At 33.4% G+C, this 19866-nt stretch overlaps 1 protein-coding gene across 2 annotated transcripts; it reads left to right on the top strand.

Annotated features, from left to right (window-relative positions):
* Positions 1–165: 165 nt before the first annotated feature.
* Positions 166–9698, top strand: LOC142608287 (nudix hydrolase 9). 2 transcript variants are annotated; one of them, XR_012839457.1, is made up of 11 exons: positions 207–396; positions 493–567; positions 907–963; positions 1306–1388; positions 3699–3757; positions 4183–4331; positions 4732–4875; positions 5108–5266; positions 8135–8291; positions 9372–9409; positions 9566–9698. XR_012839457.1 is itself a non-coding variant. In XM_075780031.1 (9 exons), exons 1-9 carry the CDS (start codon positions 319–321, stop codon positions 5733–5735), a joined length of 900 nt encoding a protein of 299 aa, XP_075636146.1. In that variant the 5' UTR covers positions 166–318; the 3' UTR covers positions 5736–5947. The 2 variants fall into 2 exon arrangements, 1 of the variants encoding a protein (XP_075636146.1); XM_075780031.1 differs by lacking the exons at positions 8135–8291; positions 9372–9409; positions 9566–9698 and adding an exon at positions 5640–5947 and having other exon boundaries at positions 166–396.
* Positions 9699–19866: the final 10168 nt, after the last annotated feature.

The raw sequence follows: 19866 nt of genomic DNA, 5'->3' as shown, positions 1-19866 counted from the left end.
TTCTAATATGTAAAATAAATTGACTCCGCGTATTGCGCGAATTAAAAGCTTGTAATAATAATAATAATAATAATAATAATAAAAGAAGGCATTAATGCTAACATGGACAGGACATGCCACATGACTCAACTCAATTTCATCCAACGACATGACGTCAACCACAACCAAATAGAAATTTAAAACGCGCCCAAAGTCACTGTCGTTTACGACGTTTTACACCCATTTGCTAAGTTCCTCTGAAGTCTGAAAAGAAATATTTGCACCTATTGGCTTCTGTGAGAACTTTCATCAAACACTTTGCGTGCGCGTGCCGTTCCAATGGAGAAGGCATTGGCTTCTGCTAGTCTTCCTTTCAAGCTTCTTCTCTCGTGCCCCTCAGGTCTTTCACCACCACAGGTTCTCTACATTCCCATCCTCTTAAAGCATCTATACGTGTAATTATGCTATAACTAGACATAATTTTTTTTTTTTTTTTTTTTGAATGTGCAAAAGGTGTCTGTGGCTTTTGATGTAGCATACGATCGGATTCCCCACCAGGACATTCAATTGGAAAATTCCATTTCTGAGGTGACCCTTGAATTTTTTTTTTTAATTTACATTTTTTTTTTCTTTTTATGTAAAGTTCAAAATTTGTTACATTATTTCATTTGATAAAGTTGTTGATTTAGCAAAACTAGTCAATTTTGGGAAATTGAATCAGTAACTGTGTTTAACATTTGATTTTATACGTGCCCATTTGATTCTGATAGAACTTAAATGAGCTATTTGTTATCTGTTACATTATTATGTTAGACCTTGTTCAAACTAAAATGGCTTTAATTGTATTTCCATGGAAATTAAAACATCTCTATAGACTATAGCTAACGCTTTTGACTGTCATTTACTAATTCATTTATTTTTGTTTAGATATGGGATAAGAAGGTTCAGGACAACAAGTCATTATACAATGGAACAAAGTTCCGGGTAAGTGGATAATAGCTAGATTCTGTTTATGGGTATAAGTTCTAGGCATACTCATTTTTTTGTATTACGTAATTGGATGGTGGCTATATTTTGTTGTCACTACGCTATAACTCTGAAATTCTTGTATCTAGAACTTATTGTATGAACTATGTATGAAAAAAATAAATTGATTGCGTAGTTTTAATTGAAGAAGCATTTGATGCCAGTGCCATCAGTTCTGTTGAGGGCATATGGTATGTTATAGAATAGAAATTTGATGCATGTATTTTATTTTGGTAGATTTCTTATAATTAGCATGTCTTATTAATTGTTTGTTTGTTTGTTTTGTTAAAAATTCTACAGTATGGAGGACACAATTTGATTTGTGGTGATGGATCTAATCAGGATTCTCATGTATATCTCCACCTTGGTTTGACAGATTATAGGTCTCTCTCTCTCTCTCTCTCTCTCTGTGGGTGGCCATGTCCATGTCCATGGCTGCATGCACTTAAGTGTCCTGATAAAATAAAACCCCGATGGGTTGGCTAAGTGGTTCTTAAGGCCTCATGATATTTAGCGAAACCTCTTGCTAGCATCTTGGGGCCACCCCCAAGGGGTTCATCCAAATAATAACTTGGTGTGTGGGAGACGGGGGGACTGCATACGCTTGAAGGAATAGTCAAACACTCAAAGAAGTCTGGATACCCTCATTTATAAAATTAGAAAAAGAAAAAGAAAAAGTGTCCTGTAAAAATAATAGACATGGTGATAAATAATACTTTTTTTTCCCTGTTGAATGAATTTAGATGCAATACCCTTCATATTCTATATTGTCTTCACAGTTGTTAGCTTTTAATGTAATATCTCTAGTTTTTTTTTTTTTTGAGAATCTAATATCTCTAGTTTTAAATTTCCTTTTTCCTTTTATTTAGCTTCTGGTAATTACTGCTGGTGGCCTTCGGTGGCCGTTATTTTAGCAGTTTCCACATTTGTATGACTTGGTATTTGGTACTAGACCAGCCTGCCTTAGCATTTAGCAATTTGGTCATCTAACATACATCCTGTGATGCTTAAAACTATTATCAGTAATAAACAAGGAGGGAATATGTGGTGCCCTTCTTGAGCATCCCTCTGTTCATGATCAGAGGAAGTGAGTTTGGAGTACCTGGCTACCTTCTGCTACTAAATGCAGGGGCATTTTTTATTTTCTATATGAACTTAAAAATTCGTTTGCACACATCCTTGTGCTTAATGCTGCTATGGGTCTTATTAATGACATTTATCTGACAAAAGAATTTTTGACCGTTTTCTAGCATATTTGAAATAACAACTGCTAAATTTGGCATGAAATAGAATGCATTACAGCCCATGGTAACCCTTAAATGCAGACACTAGATTGGACTTATTATTTCTGATTGATGTTTTTATCTTGTTTAATTTCTAGAATTAATTTTTTACTTGGTTATATATAATTGGTTAAGAGTTATCTCCTTTCCTACTTGGTTCAGAACTTTATTTAAAGGGCCCTAAGTTCAGTATTGGTACAATTTTGCTTGATTAATAAAATTTCTGTTGGTTTTTTTTTTTTTTTTTTTAAATGGCTTGGTGCTGATTCCAAGCAACCATAGGTACTAATTCCTAAGTTTTATTTTCTTTTCCCACTTGGTGTTGTTTCCAAGCAACCCTAGATGTTAATTCCTAGGTTTATTTTACTTTTTCTGTTTTTATGCTGCATCAAGTTTGACATCAAAGCCCTATGTCCTGCATCAATTTTGGTATCAGAGCCCTTTGTCTTGTGTCAATAGATATGTAAGTTGGCAGGCAGTAGGAATTTATAGTTTGAAACATGTATGTCAACTTATGGATGCTTATGTATGACCCATGATATGATTAACTTTAATTGAATAATGCAAAGCACTATCTGAAACTTCAAGGCTATCTTTTGATCAGAAAGAAGTAAAAACAATGGTCTTCTAACCACCAAATAGAAAACTCAATCAATAATTGGAATGGAGATGTCATCATTAAAATGATGAGCAATTACTATTCTGTTGTTTATCCTTTACATATTCTCAAAATAAATATAGTATTGGTTTCTCAATATCCATATTCCATAGTAGTAAGTTTCTGCAACACTTTGATTGAATTCTCTTGATCCATATCATTTCTCATTGCATTCATCTCTGTTAAAACTCAAACTACGGCAAGTAATCACAGATCAAGGAAGAAACAGATATAGAACATTCAAGAAAGTTCAAGAAAGTTTGAGAAACAAAGAGAAAATTCCGAATGAAGAAAGAAAATTCTCATTGCTCTGCTCTATCAAAATACAAAAACTAAGTAAGTTACACATATCAATCTCTATTTATACTAGAAGCTACAGATCAGAAAGAAGAAGAAAAAACGCGGGAAAACTCTAACCAATTCTAACAGAATTTCCTAAATCTGCTCCTACAATAAGATTATGACATGTGTCCCTCCACTTCTAACTAACTAACTGATCACTTATTCTCATGTGCAACTCACATGCTTCTATTCAACTCTCAATAGTGCAGCAAGTAATTTCTTCAGCCACACCTTAAGCTTCTTTTGGTTCATACTTTGATTACCCTGCTTTGTTTGTGCAATACTCTTCTTTAATCCAGACTTGCATCTTTCCTTCATCTCTGCTCTACCCTTCTTCAATTCAACTACACCCTTAGTCTTATTCTTAACAATCTCAAAGTAATGGTTCTCTTTCATCTATGTGTTTCCAGGACTTTTATGGGGACAAACTTGAATCCTCAGTGGGAAAAGTTCTTGGTTCCATCAGAAGGTATATTAACTTATAGTTGAAATTTTATATGCTGATTGGAGTTTCTTACATTTTATCTCATATGCTTCTACTGAATTCATGCTGCACAGAATTACCAACAAATTTTCTGTAGCTATTCATCTTGCATCCTTCAGCTCCCTGGGACTTCAAGCCATTTCTGATGTCATCAGATGTAGCATGAATCAAATGGTTGAACTTATAGACTATTAAGGAAATAATGCAAGAAACTAAACATGGATATACACATATTATCTTTAGCTATTGAAACTTCTAGACATTAGGCTCAAGTTCATTTGAGTTATGATAATGCATGATATTTGGCAGATAAAATCAACTCAGATAGCTTAGTAGAAATGCCTTTATATTTTAGTGTGTAGTGATGTAATTCATTTCTGTTAGCATCTGTAAATTTTCTTTTTCTGTAGATGACTCTATACGTTGTCAACACACCTCAAGTCCACTTGGTAATGGTGCAATAGTGGAGACATCTGACAGGAAAATAATTGTGTTGCAAAGAAGTACTAATGTTGGGGAATTTCCTGGACACTATGTTTTCCCAGGGGGCCATCCAGAGGTATTGAATATGGAATATTAAAATTGAAGTGCTCTCTCCTTTTGGTAGATGGGGAAAGTTAATTCCACAGCATATGTTTAATCTCAATTTGTCTGTTTTGATTTCAGTGTATTTCTGTATTTGCAATATGTTATCCAGTTATTCACATACAGTATTTTAGCCAATGAACTCTAGCTCAAATAGCACTTCCTACTCACACAATAATGGGATAGGTGTTGAGGTCATGGGTCCAAGATCCACAGGATGTGTGTGTATACCAAAAAAAAGTCACAAGCAGTATTTTATAATTTATAATTTAATGATTATAAAAAAATTCTTGCTCTTCTCTATCCTCTTGCAGAAAAATAAAATAATATTTGACTAATCCAGACTTAATGGTGCATCTTCTGATGGTTGACAGCCCCAAGAAATTGGAATTACATCCCATCAGTACGGCAAGGACTTGACAGGCTCTGAGCTTATTAACAAAAAGGTTTCTCAGGAGATGTTTGACAGCATTATCCGTGAAGTAGTTGAAGAAATTGGAGTACCTGCGTCAACCCTTGTAAGTTTCAGTATCTTTGTTGTAGGAGAATTTTTTCTTCTTGCTTATGTCATAGTTATTTCAGTACAGGTATCTTTTTGGTTAACAGGATTAATTTCTGCACTGTAGTTGATGTTAATTATGAGTGCTCATGAAGGGGTTTGATATGTTGTTGAAATATTCCTTCTGCCTGGGTTTTATTTTTGATCTTCAATGTAAAGTATCTGATATTAATCTTTTGTTTCTCGTGCAGTACAATACTGTTTTCATTGGTATATCCTGTAGGGAGTTGAATGTTAGACCAACCGCATTTTTCTCCATCAAATGCAGTCTGGAGTCAAAGGAAATTCAAAAATTGTATTTGAGTGCACAAGATGGCTATGAGTCAACTCAACTCTATGCAGTTTCATTGGTTAGTTCAAATTTTATTTTCTTGGGGTGACAACTTATGGTTCATTTTTAAAAGATCAAGCACATACACAATATGAAGACTGTGGCAATGGTGAGAGACGTATGGATTGTATAGGTGTATAGGTTTGAAGGGATGTGGTATTAATAATCACAAAATTAAAACTGATTATAATTTGTTCTTTTATGTTTGTGTGTGTGTGTGTGGAGAGAGAGAGAGAGAGAGAGCACTGTTAGTGCAGGGGTATATAAGGGGGGGGAAAAACTTTGAGCTGGAACAACAACTTCTTGCTTTTTATGATATTGTAGATGCTTGATTGATTTCATTCATTTATTTAGACTAAGGTTTAAGTACTCATCAGTTTCCTATATACCAGAGCGAGTTAGAGAATATGACATCAAAAATGCCTGGCTGCCATCAAGGTGGATTTGCTCTTTACAAGTTGATGGTAGATTCTCTGAAGAATACTTGATGAAAGTTCATAACTGCTGATCAATCAAATTTGTCAACTTGAGATGTCACAATAGCTTTTCAGCAAAACTTTTGTGCCATTAGTCTTTACTTTATTATTCATACAAAAACAAAACCGTATGTTCTTTCCTTAGATCTACTGCATATGTAACAAAACATTGTTATGCAGATTAATATTTAAAACTTGGGTTCACTACTGCCCACTTTATCAAACTTGAACTGCAGAGCCTAAAAGTTTGAAAATGTAATGTGCAATTGTCTCTACTTGTGTAATTAAGAAGGTAAGCATGTATATGGGTCTGTTTGTATGGCAGTGGCATAAATCTGGAGTGCCCCCCATCGAGTTCCTAGACCCTTGGAGGTCTGCTAGGCAGAAAAAAATTCATCTAGAATCTATTTCTTCCTCCTCCCAACATTTCTTCTAGGACATGAAGTATCAACGAGCTAATGACCTTTAGGTCAAACTGCCTTTCCTGGTGTGCCCAATGGTGACATTCAGGGTTTGAATACACCCTCCCCCTCTTACAATGTATTAAAAAAATGAAGTATCAATGATCGGTCACTTTCTTTTGAAGCTAGATATAATTGGTGGATGGTCCATAAGTTATTTTGGATTCTATCCATTCATTTAAGTGCAAAAATCAAGATACTCTATTTCTCACACAGTGGCCACTGATTACTATTCAAGACCTTTAATCTGCTTTCTGTATGAAAAACTCAGGAAAAGATCATAGTCTTAAATTTGAGCAAAATTTGTTTTAAGATTTTAAGTCAATATATTGCAGATCTCTGCATGCATAGTTATGCATTAGTGATCAACTTGGGACTTAATAATAGTGCTATATTCATTTCAAACTTCCATTTATATTTATGTTTGACATGCTTTGTAATGGTTGTAGCCCTAAGGTGTAGCACAACTGGTTGTAGAATGTGCCTCGTGAAGTGGAGATCACTAGTTCCAATCTCCCTCTCCCCTTCCCTTCGGAGCCAAAAAAACTTAAAATTAAAGAACGCTTTGTGATGGTTCAATTTTGCTTCGAAAATAATTTTCCTTGGGATCCATATCATAGATGATAATGAGATGATTTCCATCTAAAACACTAAATCTTATTGGTTGTGGTTCAGTTTGATTGCAGTTTTTCGTCATAAAGTGACTTAATCCCTAAATGTGGTTTTGCATTGTGTGCTCTTGAATTAGAGATTCTATGGCATGCACGCCTGGAATACTGCAACAAATTATATTGCTAAATATCTTTTGATATTCTGTAACACACTAATTTGACTAATTTGATGATGTGAAGATCCAAATAAAACACTATGGGACTATTTTCATGTTGCTGGGAGTTGATCATGGAAAATCAAGAGTTGGGAAGAGTTACTGCTTTCATCAAGGAAAGTATCACTTTTAGACTAAAATGGTTCTTGATTCATATTTTATTTTGTGTAATTATAAACTTATTTCAGTTTCTTGGCAAGATTCTTTGATAGTTTCTATATGTAGGTCTCTTTTGAAGTATGCCAACTGTCTGTTAAGTAATTTGTATGTCTGTTATTATGAGAAACACAGCCTAATCATGAAAAAATAAAGAATTAAAAAAAAAATAGTCAACATTAAACCTCCCCCTTTTTTTAAATGAATAACAAATATAGGAAACTTGCTTTTGTAAGCAGTAGTTTGTTGTGAAGATCTTTAATATAAACTCTGAAATTTCACCTAGTGGATATTAGTTAAGGATCACGGATTTCAGCATGAAGAAAGGGTTGTTGATTAGTTAACTAGTTGGTATATTTGGAAATTTTTGGATTGGTTTTTTAACACCACTTAATATGAAGCTTAAGGGAAATCAGCAAGGAGTTTATTTTCTTGAGATACTCTTCAGATTGATGCATAAAATTATGAAATCCATCCTTCTCTCTCTCTCTCTCTCTCTCTCTCTCTCTTATGAAATCCACTTATTTTCTACGTGGTCAAGGCCTGCACTACAAACCATCTTCTTTCATAGACTGACTGAGTCTAGGGGGGATGTCTAATGTAGAAGCTTCCAAATAGTCTAGTCCAAGTGGGTTAGTTTAGGATTGTTGAGAACTACGCAATGTTTAGTATTGGTCACGAGGGAAACATCAGATAATGTTTGAAAATGTAGCTATATGATATTATATTTGCTTGACTTTGAGAACAGCCTTAAGTAATCACATGTACACTGTACTTTTATGTGGCTTATTGAGTGTTTGCACAGTCCACTCGACGAACAGAGATCGACTTACTCTTTGTTGCAGTAATCACATTGTCTAACACATTAGATGAAACATTTAATACATTTTAATGAGATTTAATTGGAAGTGAAAGTTCTGTTTGAACTGTGATCTGTCGTATGTAATGTTTTGTTTCCTTGTTTGTAGTTACCCTATAGAAATTTAGCTTACATGTAAAGTGAAGAAAGATACTTCCAGCTGCTCATGTTAAGTAAAGTAAGACTTCAATTAGGTGATGCAAGTCAAAGTTTTCTTTTTCAAAAAGAGTTGGTGGAGTCAATGAAGGACAAAGTTAAGAAAAGAGGTAAGACCTTGTGCTATAATAATCATGTCTCAGTCTCCCACTTTCTACTTTGCCGAATGTTAAATTTGTTGCTCTAGTTTCTTTCCACAACTTGGTTTTGTTTTCTGGTTTTTTTTTCCTGTGCATTCTAAGACTTCTTCATGTAAATATATAAAAATTATCAGAGTACCAAGTTTAGTGACCTCTATTTGATCATTCTCTACCTCATTAATTGACTCCTAATTGGAAGTCATTAGTGGACTGATGGCCTATCGTCCAGAAAGCTCAGTCATGGCTATATTTTTTACTGGTATCATCTAAACCATGAACACAAAAAACAAAAGGCACAACCCAAACTGTTTTCCCTTCGCCCATATTAAACATCGTGCTAGGCCCATTGATGAGATAGGCCCACGCACCTTCCTGATTGATGCCTTGTGAGATATCACCATCATACATATATTTAAAGAACTTTGCCACACTTGAGCCTTGGACCTTTTTAGCCGGTACTAGCGTTTAAATTATTGGGATACATACAAATGCAATAGTCAGTTTGGGCACTATAGACTGTGCCTTTTTAGAAGATTACCATTAAAAACTATTGGTGCTGGTTGAGTGGTATATCATCATGGTTGTGAGTCTGTCTTAACCTTATTAGCATAGGTTGCATGTTACAACCTCTACAAAAGGTTCAGAATATTATGCAAAAGGTTTATGATGGCTTTAGGCAATACCACTAGATGCAGACGTGTAAAAGAGAGACTACACAGACAGAGAGACGCGGTTCAGCCTGAAGGCCTATGTCCTTTGTATTATCTGTGATGAAATACAGAGAACTCTAACAGGTTTTATATAGGAGTAATAGAGTTTACGGACTACGGTTACCCTAGACAAGCTTTACTCTAAATTCAACCTCTCAGGACATTACATAAAATATAAAGCCAAATATATTTTTTTTAAAACATCATGAATAGCAGTAGGTGTTTAAATTTAAAATCTTACACTTATGATCATCAATTTTAATGACTTGCAAATTACATTTTTTTGTTGCAAATTACATTTTTATTTTTTGAAAATGGACATTTGGCTACCATACTGCAGAAAAAAATCGTGCTGATAACGGAAGCAATCCTTACTAGGTGAGTCAATGGTCAACTTAAGCCCAGTCAATGCAAATTTCACTGTCAAATAAAATGTGCAATATTTTTATCATGGAGACGGATATTACATATCTGCCTAGACTGCCTTAAATGAGAATGACAGCAACATCATAGAGTGGCACTATATATGTACAGTGTGCAGTGACTTTGGCAAGACTAACGAGGAGACCTATACTGTCTGGAACACCACGTGTGGTGGATGATTCCCATTTGCGATGCTTATCTATATTCACTCCTAACCATGTATTAAAAAAAAAAAAAAAAAAAACTCTTCAACCATGTATAAAACTATCAAGTACTTTGATTGGATTTCATTTTGGACTCTAGCCTTAGCCCTCCATGTGAGTTGGGGGTATATTTTACAGAATATACAATAATATTGGTAGTGCATGATCAAGATCTGGGGTGCAAAAAGTGCTTTCCTTAAAAGTACTATATTATAACATAATCTAACGCAAAAGTTTGAAGACAAACAATTGTGTAACACTATGATTGATGACCAATTAGTGCAGCCTTTTACGCTTCCTTAGGTATGAAGGACGTACTTTTATGTTGTCAGGAGAATCTATCTGTTCATGTCAAACATCATTGGTTTCCATATTTTCATAATCTGGAATTCAGATTTCATTAAGGTTTGCTTATAGGGGTTATGAATTGTAACACAGACAAACCAGTAGGTTAAAGGTGAACAGATATGGTTAAATTAAGTCATTTCTCGAATGTACGTATTCTGGTTCTCAGCCTGAAATTCTGACCTATTTCAACCCAAACGGTGTATTATGGAAGTTCCATTTGTGTTTTAACTTATAACACTGTTGACTGTTGTGTCAATTGTACTTACTTGTTATGTTCACATAATGACATTTTAGATGAATAAAAAGGAAGAATATCATATGCATAACCATATTTCCATAAATCTACCGGCTAGAAAAATAACTAACATTAAGAAAACGAGATGAAAAGACAGTGTTAGAGTTTTTTTTTTTTTTAATTATTGAAGAAATATTACTAACCAAAAGAAGAAGAGTGGGGGGGGGGGGTGGTGTGGGGGGAGAAGATACATCTGCTATAGAAGAGCAAAATAGAACTCGGAATAGATGGGAATTCTTCCCTCCTAATTACAACCGTCTAAATAGCAATGGAGTGGGTAAGGTAGTTAACAAATTACAAAACATGAGAGACACTCTCCAAAAATATAAAAATTGTAAAACCAACAGAGTATCACCAATAATCGGAGAATAGAACAACGAGGAGTTTTAAGAGCATATATTTAGACCATCTCCTACTAGAACGATGATATAGGAATAGGAGTAGCCTTGGATGTATGTTAGTTGTTTTCACATCTTCTCATCTTTGTCTATTAAGACGGTTGCAAAAACTAAATATTATCATTATTAAGAACTTTCACTTTGGGGGTTCAGGTAATACTCTAATGGTAATTATATATTTATATCGTTTGTAATGCATCATGAATGTGATTCGAACTTCACCTCCCCTACTATCTACCTATCTCCATAACAAACAAACAAACGAAAAAAAAGAGTCTTCACATTGACTGGTAATCTGAAAAAGGGTTTATTCGGTTTTTAATTTACCAGTTTCTATTGTTAAATTTTGTAGAAAATAATTAATAAATCAAGAGGTTCAATATTGGCATGGGCAAAGAGATCTTTTCCTGTATTTTGATTAAACTATTTCAGCAAGTTGGTCATATATATTAATTTGAATTTTCAGTTGGAGCGTGGCATACATGGCAGAGACACAACTTACACATATTACATATAATGGAGTGGCACACCTTTGCGAACTTTGAAAAAAAAAAGGTAAGATAATTAAAAGTCGAAATCATATTCAAGTAACATTGTTCCATCACAAAGACGTAATCCGGAACGCCAACTTCCCAAAAATTATACATATATATATATATATATATATATATATATATATATATATATACATACACACATTGTTCAAGATTGTTGACTTCTTAAAGTGGAATATATGGGAGACACCAACGTTTAATGGTTAACACTCACTATTAATATCTGGCAGATAGATCTGCATCTCTCAATTATGTATGTCTAAAGCAATTTAGAATTTAATTATTGAGATATTCTAACTTCAATTATACACCAATATTTCCCATATAATAATGCTAATAATAAAATAAAATAAAAATTCACAGATAAAATAATAGAGAAAATGCACATTTTGTACTTATTAATTTCATAGCAGCATGGTTAGCTCTGCCCAACCATATTTAGTGTGGAACGATCCTAATAATAGAAACTATAAGTGATAATAATAGAAACTTAGTGAAGATGATGGATGGAGAATCCATCACTTTTAATCGCAAATGTTTCCCATATGCTAATAGGAAAATTATTAGATAGTCCAAGAATATCATAAATGTGTATTCCCTTCTCTCACATGAATGGTGGGTCCCACCATGAATTTAATTAATGGGAGTCACCATTCATGTGAGAGGAAGGAGTACACATTTATAGTATTCCGGGAGTACACAATAATTTCTCATGCTAATAGTAAAACACCAACAAAAAAAAAAGGTAAAATAGTGGAGGACATGCACATGTCCTTATTAATCTCGCAGCAGCATGGTTGGTTTGCATTTGGTTTAGAATGAAAAATGAAAATTATTTTTTTATTTAACTTATTTTTGCTATTATTCATGGGCTCTATTACACTTTTTGGCACTATTCATGGGCTTCACTATACTATTTCAACTAATTTTTACCTTAATTTATAGTACTTTCAGCAATAATTTTTCAGTTTTAGCAAAATAAACAATATCCAAACATACCTTTAATGTATGTTCAACCATATTAGCGCGGAACATATTTTCTTTTTTTAGAGTAATACTAAATTAGTAATAATCTTAAATTTAGTGAAAAGGAAGGATATGATAACGAAATAAATTGAGAAAATTCAATCCATCTATTCTAGAAAGGAAAAGAGTAATAATCAAACAAACTTTCAGAAATATTCTTATTAAGACAATATTCTTTATTAGAGTTTAAATAAATAAATAAATAATGTTACGTTTACAAATTATTTTATAACATTTTTACAAATTATTGATGTGATTAATTTTTTATTAATTTTTATTTAGGCCCATCATTATCATCAAATTTTTTTCATTTATTAATAACCTCACTTCAGTTTATAAATTTTTTTTATAAAAAAAGTTTATATCTTTAACATTACTTTATTGACAATCATGGATGGAAATTATGATGACAATGATAAAGCAAATTGATTTGGGAATCCAAACCCAATCACATTTGTAAACAAAACAATACAAATCAACCATCAGAAATATCAGAGGGACATTCTCAGCTAAAATAAAATGGAAGGCAAAGTCGTGTTAGTTTTGGTCGTTTGGTAATGTTAACACTATGTAGTTGGGATCTCTCTCGTCATCTGTTAATTTGGATAAAACCATATGCGTTTTTCAGTGTGTGTCGGGTTCTTTTCCACGCTTATTCTTAGCGCGTGTATTCACTTTCCAAAATTGGGGAATCTATTTTTGTGGGGTGGGGTCCATTATTTGCTCAAAACACTAAACGGCGTTTTTGTCTGAACTGATGAGTGAAGTGAACAACGTGGGTGAGCTAAGGTCCGTCCAAAAAAACACTCGCGGTCTACCGCGTGGGTCCCAAACCTTGAAGCCGCCGGATGGGACCTACGACCTTTATTGGCTCTGGTCATCTTCAGCTCACTGTTTGTCGCTTATCGCCCTCCACTACCACTCACACGTTCAATCATTGCAAGCTTTTGAAAAAAAAATTCAACCAAAATGAAATTAAAGAGCAATTATACTTCCATGAAATCAAAACTTCTGACTTTCCGGGAATTTTTCTCCATTTATTCTTTGAATATTCTTTAAATATTTTGATTAAGTTGACTAAGGACCAATTTATATTTGAAATTGCGATTTTCAAAAGTAATTACAAAAGACTATGCATATATTTTTAAAAATAGCTATTAAAGACTGCGTATCTATTATTTCATTGATTTGCTTCTTTTTTTAAAATAAAATAAAATAACTTTTGTATATGAGTCTAGGTATTGTGAAGGGTATTTGATGGAAGGGTTCAAACAAAAAAGAAAACGGATTGGCCAATACATGCACACAATGAGCACAGTAATCTCCGTTTGTTGGGATAAGGATTGCTTACCCTCAAGGTGGTGCAAAGGGGAAATTTATACCCAGAACTGGAATGTGTTAGGCCTAAGAAATCCACCATTATTTCCTCGTAGCACTTTCCGCGGATGTGAGAACTGAGAAGCCCTATCCGCTTTGCTAATTTCGATGTGCTTTTAAGAGATAGTAAGAATTCTCAACACCAAAAGGCAAATCATATCGTATTAAATGTTGATTGAAGGGTTTGGTGTAATTAATGTGACCCTAAGTAAGCTGACTTTTTGATATATCCATATTTTGAGGGTTGTGACTAGGTCGGCCACAGTGAATGACATGCTAAACTGATTTGTGTGTCGTTATCATATACCAGTCTGTAGCCAATTTGACACATGGATGGTGAGATTTCTATCTTGCTCTTTGAGTCATATGCTAACCCACCACAACTTTATTGAAAAATCGACTTCTTGAAATCTCACCATAGACAATACGAAAATATGCAAAATAGTTTCATATAGTTTACACCCAAAAAAAAAGTCCACATACAACCTCGTGTTTAGCATGATTAACAAACTTAAGAATAAGAGTAGGCCCCTTCCATTACATCAATGTGCATTGCCTTCAAATTAGGAATAGATCTTTTTTAACCATTTATAATTTTATAATCCGTGGTCTAAAATTGTCAATAAGGGCAAGACAAAAAAAAGGGTCTTAATATCTGTGGTGGGCATTTTTTTTATATCTTAGGCCAGGTTAGACTGCTCCTGCTGTACTATGACCCAATGATTCTGGAGTAAGAGAGTCGGGATTGGCTTAATTGAAACCCACCTCAAGCCAGTTTGTGTGCAAGTTAGAACCCCTGACAAGGATCTCGGTCATGCGCCCACAGAAGGGTGTACTACCACAAAAAATGTTATGGCAGGAAAAAAATAATACAGTAGGATAACTAAAATATTTTAACTAAAGTACTTGCTATTGACAAAAGATAATGCTTAAACAATCTTGCAAAAAAAAAAAAAAAAGGAAATACGATAATATAAGTATGGCAGGAATGAATAAGCAACAAGAAAAATAAAGTTAACACTTGAACAATTATGATAAAAGAAGGAAGGGGTTAGTTTGCTAAACTTGGCTCCTTGGCAGATTTAAGTCCAAGAAGGGAACAAATTTCCAATGTAGGTAACCTCACAGGAAAATCCTACTATAGAAATTGTCTACTTTGGAAAATTGGCCTAAGTGGCTTAATCTCAAACTCTTAACTTGCTAGAGAATGGGATATTGAGAGAGAGAGAGGTGGGTAACCTATTGGTGCACGCTTCTCACTCCCCTTTACTTTTTTTTTCCTCTCCGTTATCCTACCCTCTTTGTTTTCTCTATTTTCTTCTTCTATTTTCAATGTTTTCTCCCTATTGTTCTTGTTGTTCCTTATTGTGCACGACTAAAGCTTTTTTATACTGCCTACCATGATAAGATTTACCATTTTATCGCTCAACTATTTTTAGCCTGTTGTGGGTGTCCTTCCCGGACTGCCACTGGTCTGCTAGTTGCCCAGCCGCCACCACTACCCAGTGCTGGCTGCACCATATTCCATTCCCAAAAAAGGAAGTTTTGTTTTATTATCTTGCTTTTCGTGGCATTCCTATCTGGATAAAGGCTAGGTATTCTCTCTTACTAACTCCTATAGCATGCACTTAGTGATTCTAGCTCAACTTTGCCACTTTTGGGTGATATGTCATCTCAGTAGGACATTTCCCCTAAAAGAGCTTTAGCGAGAACCCTAGAATAGGCTTCCCCCTTCTCCCCACCGCTAGACCACACCCTCTCTTACCTCTGACCCATGGCCCACCGCTCTTGTATTGGCTGGGTACAAGTTGGTAGTGCTTGAGTCTTGTGCGTGCTCCACTCCCATATGAGTTCATTGCTTGTCTGGTATTTACACGTTTGCTATTGCCTGTGGGTTTGTCTGATATTGCTGTGTATTCTGCTACTTGTTTAACCTTTTGTGGCGTGGGTGAGTCATTAAGTCTTCATTCTTCGCATCTTGTTTCTTCTTTGGGCAAGGTATTACTTAGATGTGGGCATTTACTTCTTTTAATTTGGTCCTTGTCTCTTTTCACCCTTGGTTTGTGGGCTGACTGGTACTCCTGCCATGCCACTGCATTGTTCCTACCATGATATCGTTTAACTTTCGTTTGCTGAGCTCTCTTTGGGCTTGCCATGCCAGTTTCATGTATTATTCCTTCCCTTAGTTTATGTTGCCTAGAATTCCTGCTGGCTTAATTCTCATGTCATTTTGGGCTTCCCCAGCCCATTTAATTCATTGGGCATCATCGGCCCGTTTCATTCCTTAGGATATCCTTGGCCCGTTTCATTCTTTCCTACTTCTTACATTCTCATGAGCTCTTGCTAAATCTTTTAGGCTTCTCGAGCCCAATTACCATATCATTTACTTCAAAGTTTATTGGTCTTTGAACCAATCTCATTTACTAATTCCTTTTCTTTCGGCTCCTCTGGCCTGTCTTTGCTTGCTTTCTATTTCTTATGATTCCCATGGGCTTACTACTTCATTCTTTTGGGGCTCCCTTAGGCTCATTTGCTCTCTCTAGGGTCCTTTTACTATTTTGTAGGCCTGTGGACCATTATTTCTGTCATTCGAGCTTAATGGTTTTTTCTTAATTTGCTAATTCTTCTTCCTTCGCCTCTTTTTATATTGTTAGGCTTCTTCTTGTCATTGGACTTTTTTTTTTGTTGCCAAAATGGGCATCAACAATATCATAAGCCTTTCCCATTCACAAGACTAACCTATTAAAATATTGTCAAAAATCTTATAGTTCAACTGATTAACTCCCTACTAATATTCGTAATAAAAATATCTAGGGTTAAATCCCTCACTTCTAACAATCGAATTATCTATAGCAAAATAAAAAGATATTATATTAATTAATCATTAGAGACATTAGAAAAATTATTTAATGCAAAATTTGTTAATGTATTGGAAGATAATGTAGTCATCTAAAGCTATTATAATGTACAATTATTTATAATAATATAATGTACAAATTGGCAAAATTTTGACTTTTAAAATTTTGACATTTTTGTTTTTCGAGATTGAAATTGTCATAATATTTGATTTACTAATTTGATAAGTATCACGTTAATTTGTATATAAACACCTATACAAACAGGTGAATAATATAGCTTGAGTGAAAAAGAATAAGAGTGTGTTTGAAACGGGATTGGATGCCAGCATCTTCTCATAGCAAATACAAAATTAGTGTTTGAAATATGGGTACTTCAGATAATGTGTCGTGTCATTTTCAATGGGAAAGCTTCCGGCCGCAACCAATAGTCAATGAGCTATCAATAACTAGCTATAACTAAAAGTAAGATGTATTCAGCAAAAAAAAAAAAAAAAGGTCAGATGTAATAATTAAGAGTTGACATTAATTTGGAGACTCAATACTATGAATTACGTTGCCTCTTGAGGCTTGACTGACTCATAAAAAGTCCAAGAAGTAGAATGGTTTATGATTAAATAATGGGTCATAAGTTCTTCTAAAAATAAAAAATAAAAAATAATGGGTCATAAGTAAGAACAAAAAATCACAGCTTTACTTTTTACAATGAAGTCCCAATTAAAAAAGAGGTTTAGGTTTCTAACATGAAATATCACGTCCGCATGAAGAGAATAAGGACTGAACACATGATTAGCGTTGAAGTCAGTTTTCTTGTTAAAACTTAAAACACACACACACACACACACTCACACACACATATATATGTTCATGATTAGCGTTGAAGTCAGTTTTCTTGTTAAAACTTAAAACACACACACACATATATATATATATATATGATTCTTTTGTCAAACCCCGTAGGCCAAATTTTTAGGACTTAATTCGGTAATCAGGAGAGAGGGCTTTAAACTTTGATCAACAATGTTAAAAACGTTAGAAAATACCGGTTAAGTTACATGTCTTTTAACATAACAGATACGACCGAAGACAAACTACGTCAAAAGTCAAAAATATCAAATTCAACGACAGGTTAGATTTTAGGAGTTGTGCCTGTGGTTGAGTAAAGAACAAAAAGTTCTCAACATTTTTTTTGTCTGGAGGCCAAATAGATCGCATATTATTTAATTTTGTTTTCCTTTTAAAACTGATCGATCCGCATTTTAATTTGTTTCTCTAAATGCATGCTTAATTTTCTTGAGTGAAAATTATTGAAGGAATTGTTGAAATTTATGCTCTGAAACCTAATTTGTAATGCATTCTTTAATTGACTATTCATAGCCAAATACTATGCATTCGTTCTTTCATAGACTATTCGATCATCAAATGAATGCATGGCATCCAATGATTATATAATTTCAAAAATTAAAATACCTTCATCAATTAAAGAATGCATTACAAATTAGGTTAATGATTATATGCATTCTTTCATTACAAATTAGGTTAATGATTACAAACTAGTTGAATCCACAGCTCCTTCAACAAATTAAAATTTTGACGTTCAAAAAGGCAGTTAAATAGAACCTGAAAATTAGGCCCTTTTTTTTCAAATGAAAATTCTACTTGTATTAGGGTGTCCTATCTTAAAGCTTTTTAGGTCATCTACAAGAGAGGAGCAGTTTAAAATGAAATTAGATTTTTCTCTTAGAGTTTTGTTTGGTTTAATGGATTGCTAGAAGCCTTACTAAGATAAGGAGTGAAACCCAACCTTCTATAGATAAGGTCTTAACAATCTTTTTATGATTTTAATGATTAAGTTTCTGTGTTTTTTTACTGATTTATTATCTAGAAAGTTTTTATTTATTTATTATTATTTAGTATAGTTCTTTGGTTTAAAGTAGATTGGTAGCACGTTACCTAGGATTCCCTACAAATTAATTCACTAGTTTTGTCTTTCTTAGTTGCCTAAAATCAATTAAATTCTAAAACTACCTTTAGAAATTAACTTTTGTGTCATTTTTGCTAAATCATCTTACTAAAATTATCAACCATTGATATAAATTTTAGTTAAGTTATAAAATAAAAGTGTAAGAACTACCAATAGATATGTTGTGTGTAAATTCCTAAGCCTTAACGCTCGTTTGGTAGACTGTAACGGTAATTATATAAGAATATGAATAATTACAAGGAATATAAGACATTGTAAGATTATGCTTACTACTATTCATTTGTTTGGTGTCAACATAATAATAGAATACCTGAAGACAATGGAATGAAAGTATTTTAAATCAAACTTAAAATATATTTTAAGAAATATGTTACTCATATAATTATATTTTCTAAAAAATAATATTTGTTTAAATTTGAAAGAGAGATTATTTATTTTTTTATGATTTTTTATTTTCATAATTGTTATGTGCATAAAGTTTGTTTATTTGGAAATATATTAATTTTTGAAATTAATACACTTACTAAGGAATAGCTATTACACCCCTTTTAGAGATAAATAGTTATTTCTCATTCTAAAATATAGTTATTCACGAGGAATGATTATTCCCTGTAATAAAAACATAACCAAACATACCCTTAGTGTTTCAAGTTATTTTTGTTTTTCTCAATTTAATTTCTTCACCAACCAAAATACAATTTCTCTTCAATTGATTTTTATTGTTTTAAATTTATTTTATCTCTTGGATTGCTAATCAACTCCCTTTTCATTGGATTCAACTTTGGACTCATTGAGTTATTACTTCATGACATCTGCACTTAGGAGCATTATTGAAATTGTAGTAGCTCGTTATGAGATAACTAGAGTCCAAGGTCCATTGGAGTTAAGATTTTATTTTTCCATTTGGTCCTACATCAAACTATGTATACAAAATCCTCTAGAAGGCTGGTCACATATACTAAGTAATATAAGTTGGAGAATTTTTGTTGTGAGAGAACCCTAGAGTGGCAACTATAAGAGGAGGAAGAGAAAAATTAGTTTTCTCTTACCCTCTTAATTTAACACATGTTCATGGTTTCTTCAACAAAGAAATACAAAGATTCCACACTCTTGACCATACACAGTCATTGAGATAAAGATCAAGATGACACAAGGTTTGATCAAAGTTTGAATAAAGATTCAAGTTATTGGTAAAGATCTTGTTAGTTTTCAAGTTTGATGCATTAAGGATATTTTTTATAATAATTTAGATTCATAAGATCCTAAATTTTATTCCGCGTAATACTTATGATATGTAGATGGGTGAATCATAAATGTGGGGTGATTTGGTAAAGAATCTAAAGATTCGTAAATAATAGGAAGTTCTTGTTGA

The sequence above is a fragment of the Castanea sativa genome, chromosome 8 (assembly GCF_040712315.1).
Source record: "Castanea sativa cultivar Marrone di Chiusa Pesio chromosome 8, ASM4071231v1".
Lineage (NCBI taxonomy): Eukaryota > Viridiplantae > Streptophyta > Magnoliopsida > Fagales > Fagaceae > Castanea > Castanea sativa.
The sequence above is the reverse complement of the archived record's forward strand: the minus strand, read 5'-3'. Positions and strand labels throughout refer to the sequence as shown.